Raw genomic sequence first — 23457 nt, forward strand, 5'->3', positions numbered from 1 at the left:
TATACTCGCCTATGATTGGTAATTGGGTTGGTGACCTGGGCCGGAGCTCAAAATGCTCAGGAGCCCAATTAAAGCCTGGGGCCTGGTTCTGATAAGCTCTGGGTTGAGATCTACCAGGAAGATCTCTGCCCATTCTGCAGGATGAATTCTTCCAGATTTCTCATCCTGGGAAGAATAATTAGTTCCTAAAACTCAGATAAAAAGAAAAAATAATTAGCAAGAGTGAACAAACGGGGGCTGTGGGGCTGTTCTTCCCGGCTCTTGATGCTCAGGAGTGGGGTGCCCAGGGCATAGTGGGCAGGGAAGGATAGGTGCCCAACTCTACTGAGACGCTTGCCCAGACCCTGCCTTCTGCTGCCCAAGTGCCCTACACAGGAAACACCGAAAGATAAGGGACTTCAGGGTAGTAGGCTGCCAATCACAAATATACGGAACAGGTGGGCCGGTGTGTGAACAAAGACTAGGGGAATTCCTCACAGGGAAGCTATTCCTCTTGTTCCACTGTGGCACTGGAAACCAAACCCTGATGTGCATTTATAATAAGCCATGTTTCCAACCCTTTTCTGTCTGGGTGTAGTGCACACCTTTGATCCCAATACCTGGGACACAGAGGCAGGTGGATGACAGTGAGTTAAAGATCAGCCAGTCTATATACATATATAGAGAGTTCCAAGGCAGTAGGAGATACATAGGGAAAACCCCAACTCAACCAGTTTTCTCCACAAGGCAAGGTGGCTTGGCTTACACACCTTTAATTTCCCTCTACTGGAGGAGGCTGGGGTGGAAGGATTGTCATCAGTTCAAAACCAGCCTGAGATACAGAGGGAGACTTCCTTCTCAAAAGGAGAAACAATAAAATATAGAAGAAGAAAAGGGGGAGGAGGAGGAGGAGGAGGAGGAGGAGGAGGAGGAGGAGGAGAAGGAGAAGGAGAAGGAGAAGGAGAAGGAGAAGGAGAAGGAGAAGGAGAAGGAGAAGGAGAAGGAGAAGGAGAAGGAGAAGGAGAAGGAGAAGGAGAAGGAGAAGGAGAAGGAGAAGGAGAAGGAGAAGAAGAAGAAGAAGAAGAAGAAGAAGAAGAAGAAGAAGAAGAAGAAGAAGAAGAAAAGAAGGAAGAACAAGAAAAGGAAGAACAAGAAGAAGAAAAAGAAAAGAGGTAACAATTTTAAAACAAGCACACCCTGCCTTTCTCCAGACTGGCAAACTCAGGCAACTAGTGTAGGGATGACTAGGAGCGTAAGGCCTGGGCGCGGTACACGAGCCAGTCGGGGTCCGGGCGCGCGCCCGGCCCGCCCGGGGCGGCTCTAGCCAGAGGCCCGCCCTCGGGTGTCCCCTCGGCCCGGCGCTCCAGCTCCTCCCTGGCCAGCGGAGCTGAGAGCCGGCGACCATGCAGGCCCTGCCGCTGGGGCTGCAGCTCGCCCTGCTGGTGGCGGCGGGGGCCGGGGCGCGCGTGAGCGCACCGCGGAGCCTGGCGTGGGGCCCTGGGTTGCAGGCCGCCGCCGTCCTGCCCGTGCGCTACTTCTTCCTGCAGTCGGTGGACTCGGACGGCCGGAACTTCACTAGCTCGCCGCCAGGTCAGCGCCCGTTGCCGTCCCCGCGCGTCCCTGTCCCCACACGTGGCCATCTCCCCACTGCGGGTGTCGTCTTCTCTCCCCTCCCATCGGCGTCCCTTCCCTCCTCCCTGACACCCACGGGGGCGGGAGGTGCCACTCAGGACCGTTGGGTGACTAACTCCAAAGGCTGGGCCACAGGTCCCGCCCGGTGACAGATGTAAGGGTAAGTAGAGTAAACGGCGCCTGTGGGGTCCCACGGAGCGCAGTGGTGCCATCACGTGATGCAGATGGCCCTTCCTGGCCTGCAGGGCGCGCCTTCCTCCCTCCCTCAGCAGCCCACTCTTCTTAGGCCCGCAGTGCAGACCACGCGAAGCAGGGAAACTTCCTAGAACCGGAGAAGGGAGGCGCTTGTCTTGAATCTCAGCAGGGCCCTCCTCCCACATCTGATTGCTTCTCTGGACTTGTCCAGCTGGTTTCAACTTGTTGCCAGTCAGGATTTGCTAATTTGTGTCTAAATGTAAGGCTGCTCCCATCTGGCGTCCTGTTTTGCCTGCAAAGAGGCAGAGAACTCCTTGGCGTCCTCCACCGAGCAAACGGGAATTTCACGTACTTAGAAGTCACGTGTATATGGTAATCCTGGAGTAAAAAAGAGGATGGCAATGTCTGCCTATCGAAAACTTAAGACTCTGCTGAGAAAATAGATAATAAGCAACCTGCCTATCAGGGCAAAGCACAGTTGCTGCAATTGGATTTCTGCAGCCTGGTGTAAACATTAAAGAACTGCCAATAGGTCCAAGGGAGTCTGGGAAGCTTCAGGAGTGCGGGTTTGGAGGCTGAGAGGGGTTTCTAGACTGGCTTGCAGCCGCGCAAAAGCAGAGAGCGCGAGGATCAAGTGTTGAGAACAGGAGTCTGTGGAACATGGTTCAGATTCAAACCGTGTTATGGTGTATCTGCAGTTCTGTAATAAATAAATGAACCCAGATAAGCACTCATGTGGTTACAGCAGGAGAGTAAGGATCCCCCCCCCCCATTTTAAAAATCTTTTTCCCCAAATAAAATGTTCTGCAAAGATTATTCGGATATGTGTGTGTTTGTATATGCCACTTGTGAGCTGGTGCCTATAGAGACCAGAAGAGAGCACTGGATCTGCTGTAACCATAGTTCTAGACACTTGTGAGCCACCTAATATAGTTGCTGAGAACATGAGTCCGCTGGAAGAATAGAAAGCACTCCTAACCACCACCGAGCCAGCTCTCTAGCCCCAATACATCATAATGTTTTTATAATGAGAAAAACATATCTTTTAGAAATTGCAGTGCGTGAGTGGATCCTGGTGTGTCCGTGGCAGGAAGTCAGACCTGTTTGGATGATTATGTAGTCCTAGGGTGTAACTCTTTGGTCTTATGGGATGCTCCATTTGGTAATGTAAGATCAGTGCTTTCCCTCTAGCTGCCGTGAGCATTGATAAACTTACTAAATGGTCATTGAAAGGAAAAGTATCGACTCAGGACCCCCAAGACCAAGTTCTCAGCACATAGGTACAGAGGGCAGGGAATAAGTGACAGACAGGAGATGGGGGTTGAGGAAGAAGGGGAAGGGAACAAACGAGAGGGGACAGGGTGTTTGTCCTGGAGTGGAACACAGGACTGTCTCTGGATAGAGAGGGGACAGACATGGCTCGGAGGCAAATGGCAGTTAGGTATAAGAGGGGCTAGAGAGATGGCTCAGCTGTTACAGGCTAGGCTCACAACCAAAAATATAAAGGTACAAGGGAAAACCTTGTGTTAGGATGAGGTGTTTAATTTTAATTGGGCAGATTAATTAGGTGAGCCAAAGGGGACTTTTGATTGTTGGACTTCAATACTTTGATAGCTGGACCTTGGTAGTCAGCTTCAGGAGGAGGAAGAAGTGGCCATTTGAGGGGATAGACCTTGGTGCGTAGCTTTAGGAAAGTAATCCAACTTTTTTTTTTTTTTTTTTTTTTTTAAGCAAAGCAGAGGCAATGGGAGAGAAAACCAAGGTCTGCCAGAGCCATGCTTACTGGTCAGAGCCCCTTCAGTCATGGCAGGCGAGGTTCCCATTGCCAGAGATTCTCTTCCATTTAAAATTATATTCTATTTAAAATGCAAAGCTATGATTGCCTACTGACTGCTGGGTTTTTTGGTGGTTTTTTTTTTTTTTTTTAAATATGACCCTCAGCTACTTTTTGGAGCTAGGTTTCTTGATCTGTACAGTGGGGTAGATCAATAATTACCTAACAGGTCTTACAAGAAACAGATAGAAAATGCTTATGAGAGCTGGGTATGATGGTGCAGGCCTATAATCCAAGCATTTGGAACAGAAGGATTGTGAGTTCTAGGCTAGCCTTGACTATGTAATAAGAGCATGATCTAGAAAGTATATAGATGGATAGATAGATAGATGGATATAGATAGCTATGAACACATATAGCCCATAGTAGGCACTAAGTAAATTTTTTTATGCTTTTGGTTGTTTTGAAAACTAAGTGTTCAGAATCTTTGAAGTAAGGTGTGACACTACCAGGCTCCTTTTGTGTCACTACCTTCTCATTGGTCACTTTTTCATAAATTTGAATTTATGGAGAGGAAACTGTAGGGTGATCTTTGATTCCGTTCCATTGTAAAGGCCATCAGGGCAAATGGGAATTCATATTCCTTCCGCTTTGAGCAATTTAGAATTTCACGCTTCTCCTTTTCTTCCTTATAAAGCTCACTTACACTTACTTATTTCTCTGCCAGACCCAATCAGGGTTATTTTCCACTGACTCTCACTTCGATTTTATGCTATCAGTGGCCCAGGCAACGAAGCACTTAAAATAAATATGTGGGTGCTGGGACTGGAACCTGGGTCTTCTGGAGGAATAGCTAGTGCTTTTAACTGATGGGCCATCTCTCCTCCTGGGGTCGCCTTTCTGATGTCAGCAAGATGAAACACAAAGCATTTGAAAATTCAGTTTAAAAAGAAAAATGTCACGCTCTCTAAAGCACGGGGAACTTTGTAGAAGGGGAAGTAGGAAAGTAGGAGGCATCTCAGAGCCAGAAGACACAGGGACTGGCTTCAAAATGACCAGAGCAGCAGTTCTCAGCCTTCCTAGTGCTGTGACCCTTTAATACAGTTCCTCGTGTTGTGGTAACACCCAACCATAACGTTTTCCTTGCTACTTTATAACTGTAGTCTTGCATTACTGTCATAATGCAAGGATCTGCAGATATCCTGCAGTGCAGGATATCTGATATGTGACCCCCTGTGAAAAAGTCATTCCTCAGACACTGCTGTAGACTCTGCCTTTGCAACCATGAACTCATAACCAAGGTTACTGTTCTTGGCCCACACATGACTGGCCCTTCCAACAGTCAATCACAGAATGGGGAGGATCTTATGGAACCCTGTCCCTCACTTCCCAATTCTTGTTAAGTTCTGGCAGAGGGAGAGTTGCCTGCAGTTGTTGTACCTGCCACTTACCCACTGCTGAGCCACGAGGCTCCTGTGGATCATTCCAAATTCACTGTCACACAGACAGCCCTGGTTAGACCAAGTGGGTCATAAATGAAGCAAATACACATGAAGGTTAAAAAGTGATTTGCATAAAAGGAGAGGGGGATAGGCAAAGGTGGGAGGGTTTTGGAGAGGGTGAGGGTGGTCAGCATGTATTATGTAAGGTGTGAAATTGTCAAAGAACAAATCTAATGAAAAAGGGACATTTTTCTCAGAAATGAGGGTTACTAGACACTTCAATGGCATTAAATAACGTGTGTGTATTTTACAGGGAGAAAGTTGAATTGCCACAGGGCCATCATCTTTAGAATGTGGACTGTTACTGCTTGAATGTTATTCAGAGGAGAAAAGACCAAGTAGGAGAAATGTTACTTTCTTCAATGAATTAATTTTCTCATCCACTGTTATTGAATGACTGATGAGTCCCATGTTAAGTCAGATCCTTGCCTTAAGGATGGACCACACATAGTTGCTGTCTGCAAGGATCTTCCAGGCTGAAATGAGCATGGTTTACCATGAACACTGCAGGACAAAGGACTTTCACTGAGACATAATGATCAGGAAATGGCAACGTTATTTCTATTTCGTTTGCTTACAGGTCAAACACAGTTCAAAGTAGTGGTAAAATCCCTTTCACCTAAAGAGCTGGTCCGTATTTATGTCCCTAAACCTTTGGACAGAAATGATGGAACGTTTTTGGTGAGATACAGGATGCACGAGACGGCCCATAAAGGGCTCAAGATAGAGATCCTTCATGGCAGTGAACATGTGGCTCACTCTCCCTATATTTTAAAAGGTACGTGTTACTACTCACCTGACCCTAGGCATATATGGGATACTTGCTTTTCAGAAGGGCTGTAATGACCCTGCAGTCAAATGTGACAGAGTAAACATTGTATATGTACTTCTGGAAGTTCAAATTTTACTTCATTTTTTGGCATTTAAAAAATGATCATTTTCTGAGTTTGGAGAGCCCTTGCTGCTCTTACCGAGGGCCTGGGTTCAGTTCTCAGCACCACATGGTGGCTCACAAGTCAGCTGTAACTCCAGTTCTAGGGGATCCAATGTCCCTTTCTGACCAGACAGGTATACATGTGACATGCACATACATGCATGCAGACAAAACACACACATAAAACAAAGAAACCTCTTGAAAAATCCTTTCCTGTTTCATTTTGTATAGTTCCTATTGCTGTATCTCTAAGTTTGTTCATCTTTTGTCCTGCACTGCCAGAGTTGCCATTAATCCCCTCCAGTGTAACTTTTTAATTACACTGGTAACATTTTTAATTTTCCTAAGCTTTCTCTCTGGGATGTGGCAGAGTTAATTGGTCATAATCTGACCTTTTCCTGTTATATTTTTACAGTGTGTTAGATGAAATTGAGTCATGTTTAATCTGGGGCTAATTACTCTCAGCAACTGAGGTGCACACACCCCAAGTCCCAAGAATGAGGAGGCTTTCCAGCCAGGCTGACACAAGCACTTGGCCCAGCCCTGCAGGAGCGCTATGTACTGGACACAAGCACTTGACCCAGCCTTGCAGGAGCGCTATGCACTGGCCACCAGCGTTGCTCTGATGGTCTTCCCTGCACTGGGTGGATTCCACTCACAGATGCCCTGGTTACAGGCTGGGCTGGACTCTCCTTCTCAGAGTCCTGAAGGCTTTTAGGCTTTCTTGTGTTTAGTTCTCACCCCTCATACACTCTGTTCCCAGGCTCAGCTGCCTGGGTCTCTGGCATGCTCAGCTCTTCCTTAACACAGTGAGACTGCTCAGTCCTGCACACACTCTCTTCCTGAGCTACAGTAAGCAGCAAGCTGTGTGACCTGTGAGGTTTCCCTTGCTAGTGTCACCTCCAAGACCCACTGTCCTTCCCTCTCTCGTGTCCATAATCTAGAAACTGTGAGTCCACATGACAGGTTTGAAGTAAAAGTCAGCGCCTCTTCCCAGTCTGTGTCTGAAGTAGAAAACTCCAGCAAAATGAGGCCTAACGTCATCTCAGCACTGGGGAAGTAGAGACAGGAGGATCTCTGTGTGAGCAAGCTTAAGACTAGCCTGGGCTATATAAGACTCTGTTTCCAAAGATCACAAATAAACCATCAAGAAAATATATTCAGTTAAATACATGTGCTGAAATTATGTTAGATTTGTATATATTGTTTCTAAATGTGTCTTCAGAAAAGTCTTCAGAAAAGTTCAGCTGTCCACTTACACTGATAGACCCCTCTGGGTTACTCTTTCCTCTGAGATGTGCTGACCAAGGGGGCATTAGGGACCTTGAGGGAAAGGCCCTCCATTTTCTCAAAAACTTAACTATTTCTGCATTTGAATGTCTGAAAATCAAGAATTTTTCTGTGCTAAAATGGAGTCACTTTGCATTTATTACTTATACCTCAGCAGAAGTGGAGGAGTCATCCACGTGACTGGAGTGTGCTAGTTTGGAAGTGAGCATGTGCTCTGTAGTCTGTCCAGGGGGCCTAGTTGGGGGCAGAGGTGGGGCTCTCACATGATCACTCTACTACGAATTGACCTAAGATAGGTTCACCTCTGTCAGGAGTTTCCAGATCTGCCAAGCTGCCATCCGGTGCTCACTTCTTCATAGGTCATGGTGTTTGTTAACTCAGGGTGACACTGTGTGTGTGTTCCCTCCTTAGGACCCGTGTACCACGAGTACTGTGACTGCCCGGAAGATGACCCTCAGGTCTGGCAGGAAACCCTGTCTTGTCCAGCCAGTGAACCACAGATCGAGCAGGATTTTGTTTCCTTCCCCAGCATTAATCTCCAGCAGATGCTGAAGGAGGTCCCCACAAGATTTGGGGACGAGCGGGGTGCTGTTGTTCATTACACAATTCTCAATAACCACATCTACCGGAGATCTTTGGGGAAATACACAGACTTCAAAATGTTCTCTGATGAAATTTTGCTGTCACTGGCAAGAAAGGTAGGGAAACAAATGAACTGCTTCCAGAAATGATATCATTGTGTTGTTGTGGCAACAGTTACATACTTAGGACGATAAAGACTGGTGAGAACAGATTTCAGGGCTCAGAAATGTGTTCCAGAACGAGCGTGAGTCTCCTACCTTTGCAGATGGCTTTGCTGTAAGATTTAGGTTGAGGTGGAATCCCAGAACTCAGGTTCATAAGGCTTCAGAATAAGCTAGAATACGAGAGTGAGGCGGAACGCCAGGACAGAGCACAGGTCTTGTTTAGAAGTCTAAAGGTTCTGGAGAGCTCAGTCAGGAGATTAATGTGGGGGGTAGAGATTTGGGCAGCTAAATAGAAAATAACTAGGCTCAAGTTGGGGGTGTGGGGATTTCCAATAAGGAAACTCATGTGGCAAGGATCTCACACGAGTTTCAGTCGTGGGTATGGACTGAAACAGGGTGAAGGATTCTAGAGGCAAAGGTGGAAGAGGGCGTGGTAAGGAGGGCCATGGCTTAGGTTTGACTGCAGACTATTGCATGAGCAGCTGGTGAGGGCTCCCAAAGCCCACACACTCACACTTTTCTCTAGATGCCCACTTCTGTAACATTACATTTTAAAGGTCACCTCTGGAGACAGGTAGCCAACTTCCAGTCAAGTGAGTTTGCATGTACCACTCTCACCCAGGACCTCTAACAAACAGTGACCAACGATCTTTCTTCTCCCTTACCCCACTGCTTGCAAGGTTCCTCTAGATCAAAAGTACTTCTGGTGCCCAGCAGGGGAGATGGTTCAGTTGTAAAGTGCTTGCTCTGTAAATATTAGGACCTGAGTCCAACCCTCAGACCCCATGTGAAAAAGGCTAGTTGTGATGGTGTGTGCTTGTGAGTCCAGTGCACGGGAAGCAGAGGCAGGCAGATCCCTAAGGCTCAGAGCTTAATCTCCTCAGAAAGGTCCAGGCCAGAGAGAGACCATGTCTCAAAAAACAAGGTAGATGGCGCTTGAGGAAAACCACCAAAGGTTGACCCCTGCCCTCCACCCACAGGTGTGTGCGCATGTGCGCTCTCTCTCTCTCTCTCTTGCTCTCTCTCGCTCTCTCTCTCTCTCACACACACACACACACACACACACACACACACACACACACACACACGAGACTGAGGCATTAGGTGCCTCCCAGCCACAAACCTTTGTGCTTTTGTTCTTGTAGGTCACCCTCCCAGATTTAGAATTTTATATCAACCTTGGAGATTGGCCCTTGGAGCATCGAAAAGTCAATGACACCCCAGGCCCTATACCTATCATTTCCTGGTGTGGCTCCTTGGACTCAAGAGACATTATCCTTCCAACATATGATGTCACCCACTCCACACTCGAAGCAATGAGGGGTGTCACAAATGATCTCCTCTCCGTTCAGGGAAACACAGGTAAGTTCAGGGAAGAAATCTTAAAAGGTGAAAGGAGTGTTTAATCAGAAAGAATAAATGCATATGCTTAATCAGTCTTTCTTCCAACCAAGAAAAATGTCTGCCTAGCATGTCTAAGGGCCCAGGGTCCATTCCCAGCAAGACAAAGCAGGGGAAAACGGCTGAAGGAGAATGTTTAGGGTGCTCCCAATTTGAAAATTAAAAACACATAGTTTGGGATAATAATGCCCAAGCCTGTATTCATGGAGTCTCCTTTGAATTTAGCCATTTTTAAACATCTTTCAATCTGCTCTACACTTGGTTATATTTGCATGAAAATTTACAGCAAAAATTAAAGATATTTAAATAATGTGTATATTTGGTAAACTTGTCACCTAATTCTGACTCCAGTGCTTTTTATTATTGCATAAAATGAGGGCAAATTCCAAAAAGCGTAAGAGGCTTGTGACCATGGTGTGCTCTGGGCATTAGGAACCCATCCTCCATCGCTCTGTAAGGAATCCTCTTACATCTGTGCCTCCCGAGTCTTTAGAACTGGAGTCCTTCTCTCTGTTTACGGTTCCTTCCATTTTGATACAATACCCCCCCCCCTTTTCGGGAACTCACTGGGCTGCACCACACTTTGTTTTGTCCTTTCGTTGCTTTCATGTCATTTGGGGGACAAGATCAGAGATTTGGGCAAAGTACCCAAAGGTGAGAAAAGGTAATAAAAATAAGATGAAGACGATAGGAAATAAAAGTGGGCCTACTTTCAATTTGATGACAGTGAATTTCTGACAAGTAAGCTGAGAAGACTGGATCCCTCCCATTTTCATCTTATGATATCTCTGAGGCGCTGACAAGTATTTGACCAACAACATCGTTCTTTTAGAATAGTAAGATATTTTGTCAGAGATTGGAATTTATTTTTCTAAGACATTTCCCTTCTGTAACTGGCATGGTTGCTCATGCCTATATTCCTAGCATGTGGAAGCCCTGAGGCAGGAGGATTGTTACTAGTTTGAGATCCTTCTGGGCTACATAACAAGCAGCAGAACAGCCAAGTTCCTAGCTCAAGTTCCCCATATACCTTTGTGAGTGTTGTGAGCTATGTAATTGCATTTAATAATATCAAAGAAAAATGTATTCTTCCCTGGATTAAAAATTATGAGTAGCTGAGCTGGAGAGATGGTCAAGTGGTTAAGAGTACTTGCTGCTCCTCAAGAGGACCCAGCACCCACTTGGTGACCCACAAATATATGTTAACTCCAGTCCCATGGGATCTGGCTCCATCCTCTGGCCTCTATGGGACCTTCATGCACACAGTTCACAGACATACATGAGATAAACATAAAATAAAAATAAGGAAAAATATGGACTAAAATGTTTTGGGGCTACTGAGTTATACAGTTCTCTGGTGGCCTCATAAGAACAAAAGTCTAACTCATGTGTGCTTTGTGAGACATGAGAGATGGAAGAAGGTATGGCCTGGGAGTGGAACTAACCATGGAACCTCCTTCTGTCTGGAGCTTGGTCTGATGTGTGGTGGCTACTTCCTAGTGTTGTACAGCAGCAAAGAGCAGTGCCTGTGTGGGCTGCCCTTGCTGGTAAATGGGAGGGGTTGGAGCAAACAGAAGGACCTCTCAGAAAGTATCTCTGGCAAAGTGACACTCAGCCCCAGGTATTTTGGGAAGAGCATTTAAGTTACAAAGTGAGTTCTCGAAGAGTGTTGACGTGTTAAATGACAATAGTGAACTAAAGGTTGTTATACTGTCTTATGGTTTCAGACTCTTAATCATAATTTTTTATGGCCTCAAACTTCTAGGGCCTTCATGGATCAATAAAACAGAGAAAGCTTTCTTCCGAGGTAGAGATAGCCGGGAGGAGAGGCTGCAGTTGGTACTTCTGTCCAAAGAAAATCCACAGCTGCTAGATGCAGGAATTACAGGATATTTCTTTTTCCAAGAGAAAGAAAAAGAGCTTGGAAAAGCCAAGTTGATGGGTTTCTTTGATTTCTTTAAGGTATGAATCTTCCTATGGCTATGAAGTGATACACTGTGTCCATTGATTTCTTTAAGGTATGAGTCTTCCTGTAGCTATGAAGTGATACACTGTGTCCAGAGTCTACCAAACAGGGGCTTGGAGCAGGTTGCCTCAGTGTGCCAGTGAACACTACTTTCAGACTTTCCTGACAGACAGACAGAATCATAGAACTCTGACAGTTTTGTCTCTGTTAATTTTGTTTACCAAATAACGTAGAACTATATTTAATGCTACATACAAGAGTTAACATGAAGTTTGGATGTATTTATTGTGGCTTTTCTCCTTTGGTTTAATAAGCTGGGAAGATAAGTGTCTTTTACATGAAGTGATCTCAAGCATCTTTGATAAAGAGTATTCATTTTTACATATGCAAAATATATAAGTAGGAGCTGGAGTTCGGTTCCTGCCTACAGTCTTTCTTCCACTGTCTGTGGCCCCTCATCCCTTAGTGTCTCTGTGTCCTGTGACACATTAGGCCTGCCATGCTCCTTTGCTATTCATTTCTGCATGAATGCGTATGTGAATTTGTATGTGTGTGATATGTGCATGTATGTATGGTGCATACATGCACACACACGAGTGTGTGTGTGTGTGTGTGTGCCCCTCACTTCTTTAGAGTGTTATTATGAGACCCACACCTAGGTTGGGAAACACATTATTGGTTATTTAAGAAATTATTAAGAAGTTAGGGTGTAGTCCAGCAGAGGGCTTCTGTTGCATATGTGAGGCATAGAGTTGATCCCCAACATTGAAAAAGAAAGAGAGGGGAAATGGGAGGAAGGGCGGGTCACTATATTTGGAAATGGACCACCTTCATCTTGGAGGTGGGGGAGTGGGGTGCTTATGGTGAAAAGAACAGTGAATTGCATTTAGGATATAAGTTTATAAATTTCTCTGTATACCAGTTTTCTCACTTGTAAAAAAATGCTTCATATTATAATTAAATTGGATTTCAAGCCTTTGATAAGTGATTTTGAAATGTTAATCCAATGTATGCCAACAAAGTAGCTGTGTTTCCAGGTTTCTGTCATCTTTTATTAAGCTTATTTATCTCTCTCCTGCTCCCCCCTCCCCCTCCCTCTCTCTGTTTCTCTCTCTCTCTCTCTGTGGTGTGTGTGTGTGTGTGTGTGTGTGTGTGTGTGTGTGTGTGTGTAAGTCAGTTAGTTCTCTACCATGTGGATCCTGGAAATTCTGTGGATTAAACTTGGGTTATCCTCCACTCACTGAACCATCTTACGTACAGTTTACAAGCTGGTAAGATGTAAACTCTATTATACGTAAACTCTTTTTAAACCGTAAAATAGAGAAAATGCCTTTCTGTATTGTGGGTTTAGGGTATGAAACAAATGAAATAGTTTATACGTGAAAATTGATAATTATTCTCACTCCAGAATATTTAAATTTAGAACTTTGACAATAGTCTTAACGCCTGCTTTGGTTACACAAGTCTAGACTCTCTGTTTCACAGATGTAATTGAAACAGCACGTGCTCCTTTCCTAAAATTTCCTATGAGGGAGCTGTTAAAGGCTGGCTAACATTTTATACAAAGAAAAAAAATCAAAGATAAATTAAATACAAACACAAATGTGAGAAAGTGGAAAATAATCCCTCTGTACTTAATTTTAAAATGGGTGAGAAACAGAAGGAAAGTAAATGGCTTCATGAGGCTCTTTGGCTTTACTCTTCTAGTACAAGTACCAAGTGAACGTGGACGGGACTGTGGCCGCCTACAGGTATCCGTACCTCATGCTGGGCGACAGCCTGGTCCTCAAGCAGGAGTCACCATACTACGAACATTTCTATGTGGCACTAAAGCCTTGGAAACACTACGTTCCCATTAAGAGAAACCTCGGTGATTTACTAGAGAAAGTGAAATGGGCCAAGGTAGGTTCCATGCAATTATTATGTTCTTGGACAATAACAAAGTTATTAATATGGGAAACTGAGTTCCATTAGGATATAGTGTATCATAATCAAAGCACATCAAGGGAACTATGATTTTCTGAAAAAAAAAATGTGTTCCCTTTAAATAGCAAAAAACAGACACCAAGTTGTCAAGATGGCTGGGTAGTGAAGAACACTTGCTGCTTTTCTGAAGGGTCTTAGCTTGGCTTCCAGCGCTCACACTAGAAGCTCACAATGACCTGTAACCCCAGCTTCAGGGAGGGAAGGGCCTCTTCTGGCTTCTGTCTCGGTACTTGTACACGTACTCACCTGTGCACATATAAAAGAGAAAGACATCACAGTCACTTTGTATAGCCTCGGTCCATGATGTTGAAGGCCAGATTTTAAGTGTAGTGTTGGATGTAATTCATCTTATCTAAATGAGTCCCCATTTGCACTCATCTATGTAAAACAAGAACACACAGAATGCAAACTACAGATCAAAAAGGCCAGAGTTGAAAGGCTTTCTGTATCAGGAGAACTTTCAGGGAACTATGATCTCGTCCATACAGGGAAAAAAGGAAAAACAAAAAACTCCCAAGTCCTTCCCCCACACAAGCCATAGCATCCCAAGGACAAGACCCCATAAAACAGAGGTTCCTTTTTTTTTGAGAAATAATATTAAAAACTATTGGGTTTATTATGACACTATAAAATGTATCCTTCCATTATATTTTGTCCATGTTTTAACTTTTGAGAAGTAATATCTGTTTGTGGACATAATGGGTCAGAGTAATGACTTTTCCTAAGATCCACAATTGCTAGCAAATGGCTTTTCCTGCCAGTTGTGTGTACAAAATAAGCATTTCTCTGAGTATAATTAGGAGTGTTAGCTATTCCTGGCTCCACAGCTTGTGAGTACTAAAGTGAGTAACTTTTTTATTACAGTGTTACAGTCCTTTGTGGCTACTGATGTTTAACGAAACTCTCTGTCACTGTGTATTTAAATGAAGCCTAATGAAAAAAATTTTTTTTTTTTTTTTTTTTTTTGGTTTTCCGAGACAGGGTTTCTCTGTATATCCCTGGCTGTTCTGGAACTCACTTTGTAGACCAGGCTGGCCTCGAACTCAGAAATCCGCCTGCCTCTGCCTCCTGAGTTCTGGGATTAAAGGCGTGCACCACCACGCCCGGCTATGAAAAACATTTTTATTATTTTAATTTTACACATGTGTCAGTGTAGGAGTCTGTGCACTTGAGCAAAGATGCTCTCATAGACTAGAAGCCTCAGATCCCCTGGAGCTGGAGTTGAGAACCAACAAGGTGGATGCTGGTCCTCTGTAAGAGCACTTAACTGCTGAGCCATCTCCCTAGCCCAGAATCTTAGTTGTTGTTGTTGTTGGTTTGGTTTGGTTTCTCAAGACAGAGTATAGGCAGAAATAAATTCTGTTTCCCTGTAATATATTATTGTTTATCGAGAAAGTGTTTCTCTGTGTAGCCCTGGCTGTCCTAGAATTTGCTCTGTAGAATAGACTGGCCTTGAACTCACAGAGATCTACAGCCTGGCTTTTAAAAGACATTTTAACATGAAGATTAATTTATTCTGTTCTTAGGCAGAGAGGACAGTGCTGGGGAGGCAGATGACAGACCCCAAGCTTTCTCCATGGGTAGCTAAGAAAGTACCAAAATAGTCACTGAAGAGTGTGTGAGGCTTGGAATCAGTCCACACACCCCTCATCCCTTTCTTGTGGCAAACAGCTAACTGTACTCCCATGGCCTCCTGTGTTAGTTATAGCCCATCGCCCTTCCTGTCACACACCTCCCACGCTTGCACCAAGCTTTCTTTGTGGGCTGCAGCAGTCATTTTCATCTTTCATCTTTTAGGAAAATGATGAAGAAGCAAAGAAGATTGCGAAAGAAGGGCAGTTAACTGCCAGGGACCTGCTCCAGCCGCCCAGGCTTTACTGCTACTATTACAGAGTACTGCAGGTCCGTTCGGACGTCTGTCCATCCTGATGGCTCTGGGGTCCCTATACCACGTGTGTGGCTTGGATACTTTGCACTACCATGCTTACTAGGGGGATCGGGGGCAGCTTGTGGGAAGAAATTACCAGTGTTGAGGTCTGGCCTTGGCTGTTGAAGAACTAGCTCTGTAGACCAGGCTAGCCTTGAACTCAGTGTTGTGATCCACCTACCTCTGCCTCCCAAGTGCTGGGATTAAAGGAGTGCACCACCACCCGCCAGCCGCCCCCACACTACCCCGTATCTTCCCTTACCCCCATCTCAGGGTTTCTCTGTAGTCCTGGCTGTTCTGGAACTTGTTCTATAAACCAGGCTGGCATCGAATTTACAAATATCATCCTGCCTCTGCTTCCTGAGTGCTGGAATTTGTTAATCTCCGTTCTGCATTGGGGGTGTGGGGGTGGAATGGAGGTTTAGAGCTCATGAGGTTCCGCCCATCTTGTCCAAGTGCACCCCCTGCTGGTTGATCCGTTAAGAAAGTCCTTCCTTTTCTGTGGGTAGAATAAAGGCAAATCGTCCCACCACCACCTCCTCCCCGCCCCCAACAAGCCAAGCCCCTCTTGCCATCCTTAGATGGGTTTCATCCTCTAATGTAGTTCTAATATTTTTTTAAACTTTAATTACATTTTATCTATTTGCTGTGTGAGCTCGGTGGGAAGGGAGAGCATAGTGCCTGTGGAGGACGGAGGATGCTTTGCGGAAGTTGGTTCTCTCCTTCCACCTGCAGATCCCAGGGTTAACTGGGGCTTCGACGGTGGGCGGGCAGCAGGCAGCTTTACCCACTATGCCACTATGCCTAGCTTTAATTTTACTGGTAGGGGTTTCTACCTCTAACATGCTTCTTTTTTTTTTTTTAAGCTATATTTATTTATTATATGTAAGTACACTGAATCTGTCGCCAGACACACCAGAAGAGGGCGTCAGATCTCATTACAGATGCTTGTGAGCCACCATGTGGTTGCTGGGACTTGAACTCAGGATCTCTGGAACAGCAGTCAGTGCTCTTAACTGTCTGAGCCATCTCTCCAGCCCTACCTCTAACATGTTAATTAGGCTCACTTGGCTATATTATTGTTTTGTTGGTATTAGCTCGATACTAGGAATATATAACCAAGTGGGCGCAGAATGAATGGAATGAAAGACATGGCACATAGGGATATTTCTGGCCAGAGTAGAAGAACGTTGCATGGGCCTCTTGCCATGCTTATGACTCCAGGCTTACAGGATAAAGGGGAGAGGCCACACACACACACACACACACTTCAACTAGGGGCATCTATCTTTTCTAGAATTGTCCCATTTACACAGAAGTATAGATTAGGATTCGAAGGCAGACTAGGAGATGTTGTACTAGCATTTGTAGTAAATAAAGTTAAAATACAACTATGAGGGAGGCAGAGACAGGCAGATTTCTGAGTTCGAGGCCAGCCTGGTCTACAGAGTGAGTTCCAGGGCAGCCAGGGCTACAGAGAGAAACCCTGTCTTGAATATATATATATGAATGAAATTAAAATGAGCCAGATCTTTGGTTTGGGTTTGAAGCGCCATGGTTGGAGGTGGAGGTGTGGGGGAGGTTAGACTAGAATGAAGCATGAACTAAACCTTCTGTTCCTTCCGAACATATTTCAGAAATATGCCGAGCGCCAGGCCAGCAAGCCCATGATTCGTGATGGAATGGAGCTTGTTCCCCAGCCGGATGATGGCACATCCATCTGCCAGTGCCACCGGAGGAGGCCTGAGAGGGAAGAGCTTTGAGGAGACCCAGCTCCATACTCCTTTGTATGCCAGCTGCATCTTTAAGACTTGTGAAAGATGCTAAGCTGTGAAGGACCAGAGAAACCAGGCCTGGTGGGTTAGGCTCACACCCGCAATCCTGGCACAATGGAAGCAGAACAAGAGGATTTCATTAGTGCAAAGCCTACCTGAGATTTGTGGTGACTTCCAGGCCAGCCCAGCTTACCCAGTTGGATCTTATCAAAAGACCAGAACAAAAAAGAAATGTAGAGAAATGCTAAGCTTTTAATCCCACACTCGAGAGCCTAAGTCAGGAAGATCATGAATTTCAGTATTATGAAATATCTTTGGAGTTGCTTGTTTGTGCACCCTAGTGGATAAAAGGCTCATAAATCACTGGGAATCCGTGGGTGGCACGCTCAGGTGCACTGGCTTGCTTCTGTCTTTATCCAAGATAAAAGTCGAATTCACTTACTTTTATATTCAATTATGAAGGGCAAAGTGTTTGGGGAGGCTCGACTGTCTCCTCCCTGTGTTGTTTCTCCTCTTGGTTTTTTTGGTTTTTTGGTTTTTTTTTTTTTGTTTGTTTGTTTTTTTGTTTGTTTGTTTTTTGGTTTTTCAAGACAGGGTTTCTCTGTATAGCCCTGGCTGTCCTGGAACTCACTCTGTAGACCAGGCTGGCCTCAAACTCAGAAATCTGCCTGTCTCTGCCTCCCAAGTGCTGGGATTAAAGGCGTGCGCCACCACCGCCCGGCAAGAATTTGTATCTTTAACTAGATCTTAGAAATATCAGCATGACAAATATCCCATATGGACATGAGAAGAAAGACTGCCTCCCTCGCTTCTACCTCTTTAACCACAGGTTCAGAAAGAAAAAGGTATTTTGTTAGAGACACATTAATTTTTTTAAATTGATGTCGTTTGAGGCTGAATAGTCCTAGCAGAACTAGGAGAAAAAGAAGTTGAAACAAACTAGGCAGTTTCTATTGACTTGTCCGATTCTCATTTTGAACAGTCACACCTTGGAACATTGCACTGGACACAGAGTCTTTGACACACAAACCTGCAGGGGACATTTTACATCCAAACCGTAACAAGTCTATCAAGAAATCTAGGTTAACTCCACTTGACCGTAGCCTTTGAAATGAGTTTTACATGGCTTTATGGTTCATTAACTTGCACATACCTTAGGGGAACCAGCTGGTTTATTAAGCTCCAATTCCTTCCCTTCCAACTTAACCAATTGTCCATATAGTCCATTAGCCACTTTTAATACTGAAGTATTTATCAAAATATATCTGGCTTCAGGGCCCATGAGTTAAGAATAAGGAGAAACCCCCAGAGAGGGACTGGAGGGAGAAAGGGGACAGTGATATAATTATACCTTAATTTCAATAGAAGAAAGTTTTATATGACTTTCAAAAAAGGGAGGGATGTAAGGCTATAAAGATATAGGTGTGTTTATTTGAATAAACTGTCAACAATGTTTATGGCTTGAAACACTGGCCGTCACCCATCGGTTGTGAGCGCATTGCTTGCATAGCTACTGACATTGCTCGCATAGCTACTGACGAGTGGAGGAATTGAGCACCACCATCAACAAGAAGAAACCAGTTTTAATTATGCGGGAATGAAAGCTTTCCATGACCAAAGGCACAGGACAGAACGTGAAGACATTTCCTAAAAGAAAGGGTTGGTTGGGAAGAGTACAGAGAGAGGGGGATTTTTATTTTCGCTTTATACCATTTTATAATATCCAAATTGGTTTTAAACTATGGATATAGAATCAAGCTGTAAAATAAGTGTTAACATGCTAAAAAATAAATAAATAAATGCACAGAGGAGACGATAAGAAGGGGAAAGAAACAGATATTTATGTTTTCCACAATGCCATATTAAGAATCCATGTCTAGAATGTTGTCCTGTGGTTTTATTATATACTCTTTTTTTTTTTAAATAAAGCACATTTTTATAATAAGAAAGGGAACTCCATGTACTTTAAGATTCATACCACCTGCACCCTGATATGTCTCTAAGGCTTGCTTATTTCTTAAAAAAATATATTTTCTGTGTCTGAGTGTTGCCTGCATAAATATTACTACCCCACACCTTGCCTGGTACCCACAGAGGCCAGAAAAAAATGGATTCCCCGGAACTTAAGTTACAAATGGCAGTGAGCTGCCATGTGGGTGCTGGGAACTGAACCTGGGTCCTCTGCAAGAGCAGCCCGAGCACTGAGCATTCCCTCTGACCCTGCTCTAGCTTTCTCTCCATTATGTCCTCATGAATAACTGAACTAAAACTGCTGTCATGGCCATTCTGTCCCTATTGGGCAGAAATGGGGGCAAAGTGCTTTATACCACTTTACATTTCTAACATGTGTCTCATTCCACTCTTCTAATCCTGCCCTTTCTGCTTTTATTCCTCCCCTGTGCCTTCCTGACTCCTCCCACACCAATCATTAATCAAGAAAATGCCCTCACAGACTTGCCTCTAGGTTAATCTGATGAAGGCACTTTCCCATTTAAGGTTCACTTTTCCCAGAAGACCCTAGCTTATATCAAGTTGACAGAAAGCTAAGCAGCAAACAGACCTTCATGGGCTCACATGTCTGAACGCTTGGTTCCCACTTTGTGGTGCTGTCTGCAGAGGTTACTGAGCCTGTAGGAGATGCAGCGGTGAGAGAGAAAGACCATCCCTGGGGAGCAGGCTTTGAAGGTTTACAGCCTGCCCTGCCTCCTGCTCTCGCTGCACTTCTGTGTGGCTCCTGAAGCCAAGCCAACCCTTCCCTTTCGTGGTGGCCGCTGGCGCATACGCAAAATAAGCTTTCTTCTTCAAGTTGTTGCTCTGGCATCTTGCCACAGCAACAGGAAAGTAACGGATACACGTGTTTTCCAAGGACTCGCCTTTACTGTAAACGACTAGGCGGCGGCAAGAAGAAACAAACTCCCTAGAGAAACACGAAAGCTGTCTTCCCACCACATCAGGCCATCTGCCCAGGTTTCATGTCCCACGCAATGAGTAAGAGCCCCCTACCACGACACACATCACTGCCCGCAGACGGGGCTCTGGGGTAGAAGCTAAAAAACCATCCATGGACAATTGTTTGCCCTCTGTGCCAGGACTCTAGCATTTGGGGTTGGGGGAGGGGGGCGGGGGAATTCACCAAGCAGTCCACGGTGTGAACCAGTGTGGAGTGGAATGGTGCCTCGCAAAAGGAGTAATATAAATAAATATTTTGCTCTTACTGGCATTATGTTATTTCTGTTACTAATGGGAGCTCATGGATTTGGACAGCTGCACTGGGCCCAGCGAGCCGGGTGAACATAGAGATTGATAGTAGCTAACCTGACTGGGCTTGTTGCAAAAGTCCCTGGAGCTAATTAGCCAGAAAATGAGCTGTAACAGCTGACTGGCTAACGAGGCTGTATATAATCAAGTTATTTTCGAAGTTCATTTCTGTTTCTTATAAACACTGGTGCTCAGCGAAGTTCCCAGAAAACCTTTCGCCCCTGGTAGATTCCTGTCTATTGAATAGATTTGTTGAGTGTTTCTGCTCGGCTTGAGTAAACCTTTCTGACTTTACTGTTCTAGGGAATTTAAGCAGTTTTGGCCTAGTCATCGGGGCCTGAAGAGGAAGCACAGCGGCCCCGAGAATCACTGGGTGAGTTCTCCACCAGGCGCGCCTTTTCTCAACTTTCTTCGATTTGTGATCCGAGTTTGATTGTTTGCTTTCTCAGTGGAAGAGCATGGGGGTTCATGCCTTCTGGGTAAATGTCCTACAACTGAAGTATTATAATCCCAATTTTGTACTATTATTATTATTATGTAAGTACACTGTTTCTGTCTTCAGACACTCCAGAAGAGGGCATCAGATTTCGTTACAGATGGTTGTGAGCCACCATATGGTTGCTGGAATTTGAACTCAGGACCTTCGGAAGAGCAGTCTGCGCTTTTAATCACTGAGCCATCTCGCCAGCCCCAGCATTGAGGTTTTTGTTGTTGTTGTTGTTTGTTTGTTTTGTTTTTTCAGGGTTTCTTTGTATAGCCCTGGCTGTCCTGGAACTCACTTTGTAGATCAGGCTGCCCTCGAACTCAGAAATTGGCCTGCCTCTGCCTGGGATTAAAGGCATGTGCCACCATGCCTGACTATAATCCCAAATTTTAAGACATGTTAAAATCTCGACTGTGGCTGATTGAGGGAAAGTCCTAACCACAGCCCACAATCCCTTGCCTAAAACACCCAGTCTGCAACGCTGGAGAGGGTCTGTGCCCTGCCCCCAATTCCCCTTGCAGTTCCAAGACAGCCAGGACTACATGGAGAAACCCTGCCTTGGAAAAAAAAAAAAAAAACCCTTATGGAAAAAAAATTTAAACAAAAACAAGAAAATTAATCCTTTTTTTTTTTTTTTTTTTTTTTTTTTTTTTTTTTTACAAAGTGAGTTCCAGGGCAGCCAAAACTACACAGAGAAACCCTGTCTCGAAAAAAAAAAAATTTACTCCTATCTGTGTGCTAACACGTGGCTGGTTCTGACTCCCAGCTTCATGCTCCCAGGAATAAGACTTAGACTCAAAATATATTTACAAATACCTTGGCCATAAAGCCAGGGTTTTCTCTGACTAGATCATAACTTACATAATCGACATAAACCCATTATTTTAACCTACATTTTGCCACATGGCTGGCTATCAATGCTCAGGCACCATGAGTCGGTCTCCTCACATCTTCCCGGGCTATTCTCCCTTGGGACTCTATCCCAGAATCCTTTCTGCCTCCTGGATGTTCCACCTCCCATTTCCTGCCTAAGCCATAGGCCACAGACTTTTTAATTGACAGGTGATGCATCCATACAACACACAAGTATTCTCTCTACGCATGGCCACAGTGTCTTGAAGGAGAACCAAAGCCCAAGGCCCTGTTTATGGAAACTGTGATAATTTTGAAGGTCTTGACATTCACTTTGTCACCGAATTTCCTACAGAGATTCCGCCCCCACCCCCCGTAAAAATGCATTTAGTATGTAAGGAAAATATTTTCCTAGAAGTTCATCTTCCTCACAAATTATGTTCCATGCAAGAACATAGAACTGGGCAGGTCTGAATACTCTTCATTTTACATTGTTACACTCTGACATTGAGGTAATGTCGGCGTGCAGGATATTCAACATTCAAGTCAATAAAGCATGCATTAAATATGCAGTGTGCTTTCGGGTTCTGTGAAGTCCTCTATTTAAAACCCGTGTCAGGCTAAGGAGCTTAAATTTAGAAATAGCGTTAGTCTGAGACCTCATGTTACTTAGGCCTTCAGCAAGGCCCGTCACATGCCCGAGATCTCTCTGAGTTCCTTTCTCAAGTCCTCTGCCTCTATGGCACTGAGACTGGAAGAGAGCGAGATTTCTACCAGAACAAACATCAAAGTGAGAATGGTCAGGGTTGGGGGCGGGGCCTAAGAAGGTTGCTAGGGAAGGAGCTATTAAGTCATTTCCGACTGACTAAGTCGTTACCAAGGAAACAGCGGAGAGCGACAGAGATTGGCAAGTCAAGGGACATGTTCCCTCCCCAGCTCCTTTCTGCTCTGGTGTCTGGTTTGATCTTGGCCTGCTGAAAGACGCTAAATACTCACGATCTTAGTATGCTACCATCCTTCTCCATGCTCTGTTCCCCAAACCCCTCTCCTGGCACAGTTGCTCTGCTGTGATGGAAAAGCTTTCCTCTACCTCACCAACCCCCACTCCAGCCTCGCCCTAACTCAGGAGCTGCAGCTTCGGGGATATTGCTAACCCACCTCTCGCATTGGGTTTCCTCCACCCTGTTAAATGCAGTATGTGGTTTTAGATTTTTCTCCCTAAAATATTTAGAGATGGAGGGAGCATTCTAAAGGGTACATGCTTAGGATTTCTGTCTTGTCCCTCAGTATCAAGATGTATAGGTAAAGAGGAATAGCAAAATCGTGAAGACACATTTGCTGAAAAAAATAAAATTTAGTAAAGAGAACGGGAATACGGGTTTGGAGTTGGAGGAAACCACAGGACAAGGGTGTCCACTTGCAGGGCTCCCTCTGAATCCCAGCACAGGGCTATTGGTTTGAGACTGGCTGGTAGTCCTCTCCTAATTGGCAGTTCGCACCTGGGTGTAGTAAAGTCCTGACTTAAGCAATGGTTTCCTTGTGCTCCTTGGGTCTTAGAATTGAAGTATTTCCCACGTGGTTTGAAGCCTCATAGCAAACGGTTCTGCTCTGAATCATAAGTTTCCTTTACCCTCTCCTGCGCCTTTCATCTCTCCTTCTCTAACAATATTTTCACGTTTTAGTGCCTCATATTTAAAAAAGACAAGCCCTCTTGAGTCCAGCCTCATCTTCTGGCTACTGTGTCCCTGCTTCCACA

The 23457-nt window shown here is 44.8% G+C and overlaps 2 protein-coding genes and 1 non-coding gene across 9 annotated transcripts in view; 2 read left to right on the top strand and 1 right to left on the bottom strand.

Annotated features, from left to right (window-relative positions):
• Positions 1 to 286: 286 nt before the first annotated feature.
• On the top strand, positions 287 to 19150 carry Poglut3 (protein O-glucosyltransferase 3). 2 transcript variants are annotated; one of them, NM_212445.2, is made up of 8 exons: positions 1306 to 1569; positions 5663 to 5860; positions 7718 to 8004; positions 9198 to 9414; positions 11219 to 11415; positions 13127 to 13321; positions 15203 to 15307; positions 16970 to 19150. In NM_212445.2, the coding sequence occupies exons 1-8, from the start codon at positions 1383 to 1385 to the stop codon at positions 17093 to 17095; spliced, it is 1512 nt and encodes a 503-aa protein (NP_997610.1). In that variant the 5' UTR covers positions 1306 to 1382; the 3' UTR covers positions 17096 to 19150. The 2 variants fall into 2 exon arrangements, with proteins under 2 accessions (XP_006510637.1, NP_997610.1); XM_006510574.4 differs by lacking the exons at positions 11219 to 11415; positions 15203 to 15307; positions 16970 to 19150 and adding an exon at positions 11416 to 11471 and having other exon boundaries at positions 287 to 1569; positions 13127 to 13199.
• Mir130c (microRNA 130c) lies at positions 18088 to 18169 on the bottom strand. Its single transcript, NR_105807.1, has one exon. It is a non-coding gene; the product is annotated as a microRNA 130c (primary transcript).
• An 845-nt stretch (positions 19151 to 19995) lies between the features above and the next one.
• Positions 19996 to 23457, top strand: part of 4930550C14Rik (RIKEN cDNA 4930550C14 gene) — a 31714-nt gene continuing 28252 nt past the window's right edge. The window contains exons 1-2 of one of the 6 annotated variants that reach the window (XM_006510654.4): positions 19996 to 20095; positions 20669 to 20738. The gene's annotated coding sequence lies outside the window, so the exon portion shown is untranslated. Of the gene's footprint in view, positions 20096 to 20533; positions 20739 to 21572; positions 22896 to 23457 lie in introns of those variants that run through there. The other 5 variants (NM_001376945.1, XM_006510656.4, NM_001376944.1 and 2 more) reach the window with 5 other exon arrangements.

This window comes from Mus musculus, chromosome 9 (genome assembly GCF_000001635.26).
Source record: "Mus musculus strain C57BL/6J chromosome 9, GRCm38.p6 C57BL/6J".
In the NCBI taxonomy this organism is placed as follows: domain Eukaryota; kingdom Metazoa; phylum Chordata; class Mammalia; order Rodentia; family Muridae; genus Mus; species Mus musculus.

Excerpts from the sequence above, each read along its gene's own strand:
- Poglut3 (NM_212445.2), top strand. The coding sequence starts at position 1,383 with ATGCAGGCCCTGCCGCTGGGGCTGCAGCTCGCCCTGCTGGTGGCGGCG. Across the intron at positions 9,415-11,218 it reads CTCCGTTCAGGGAAACACAG|GGCCTTCATGGATCAATAAA; the intron begins GTAAGTTCAGGG and ends TCAAACTTCTAG. Across the intron at positions 15,308-16,969 it reads ACTATTACAGAGTACTGCAG|AAATATGCCGAGCGCCAGGC; the intron begins GTCCGTTCGGAC and ends AACATATTTCAG.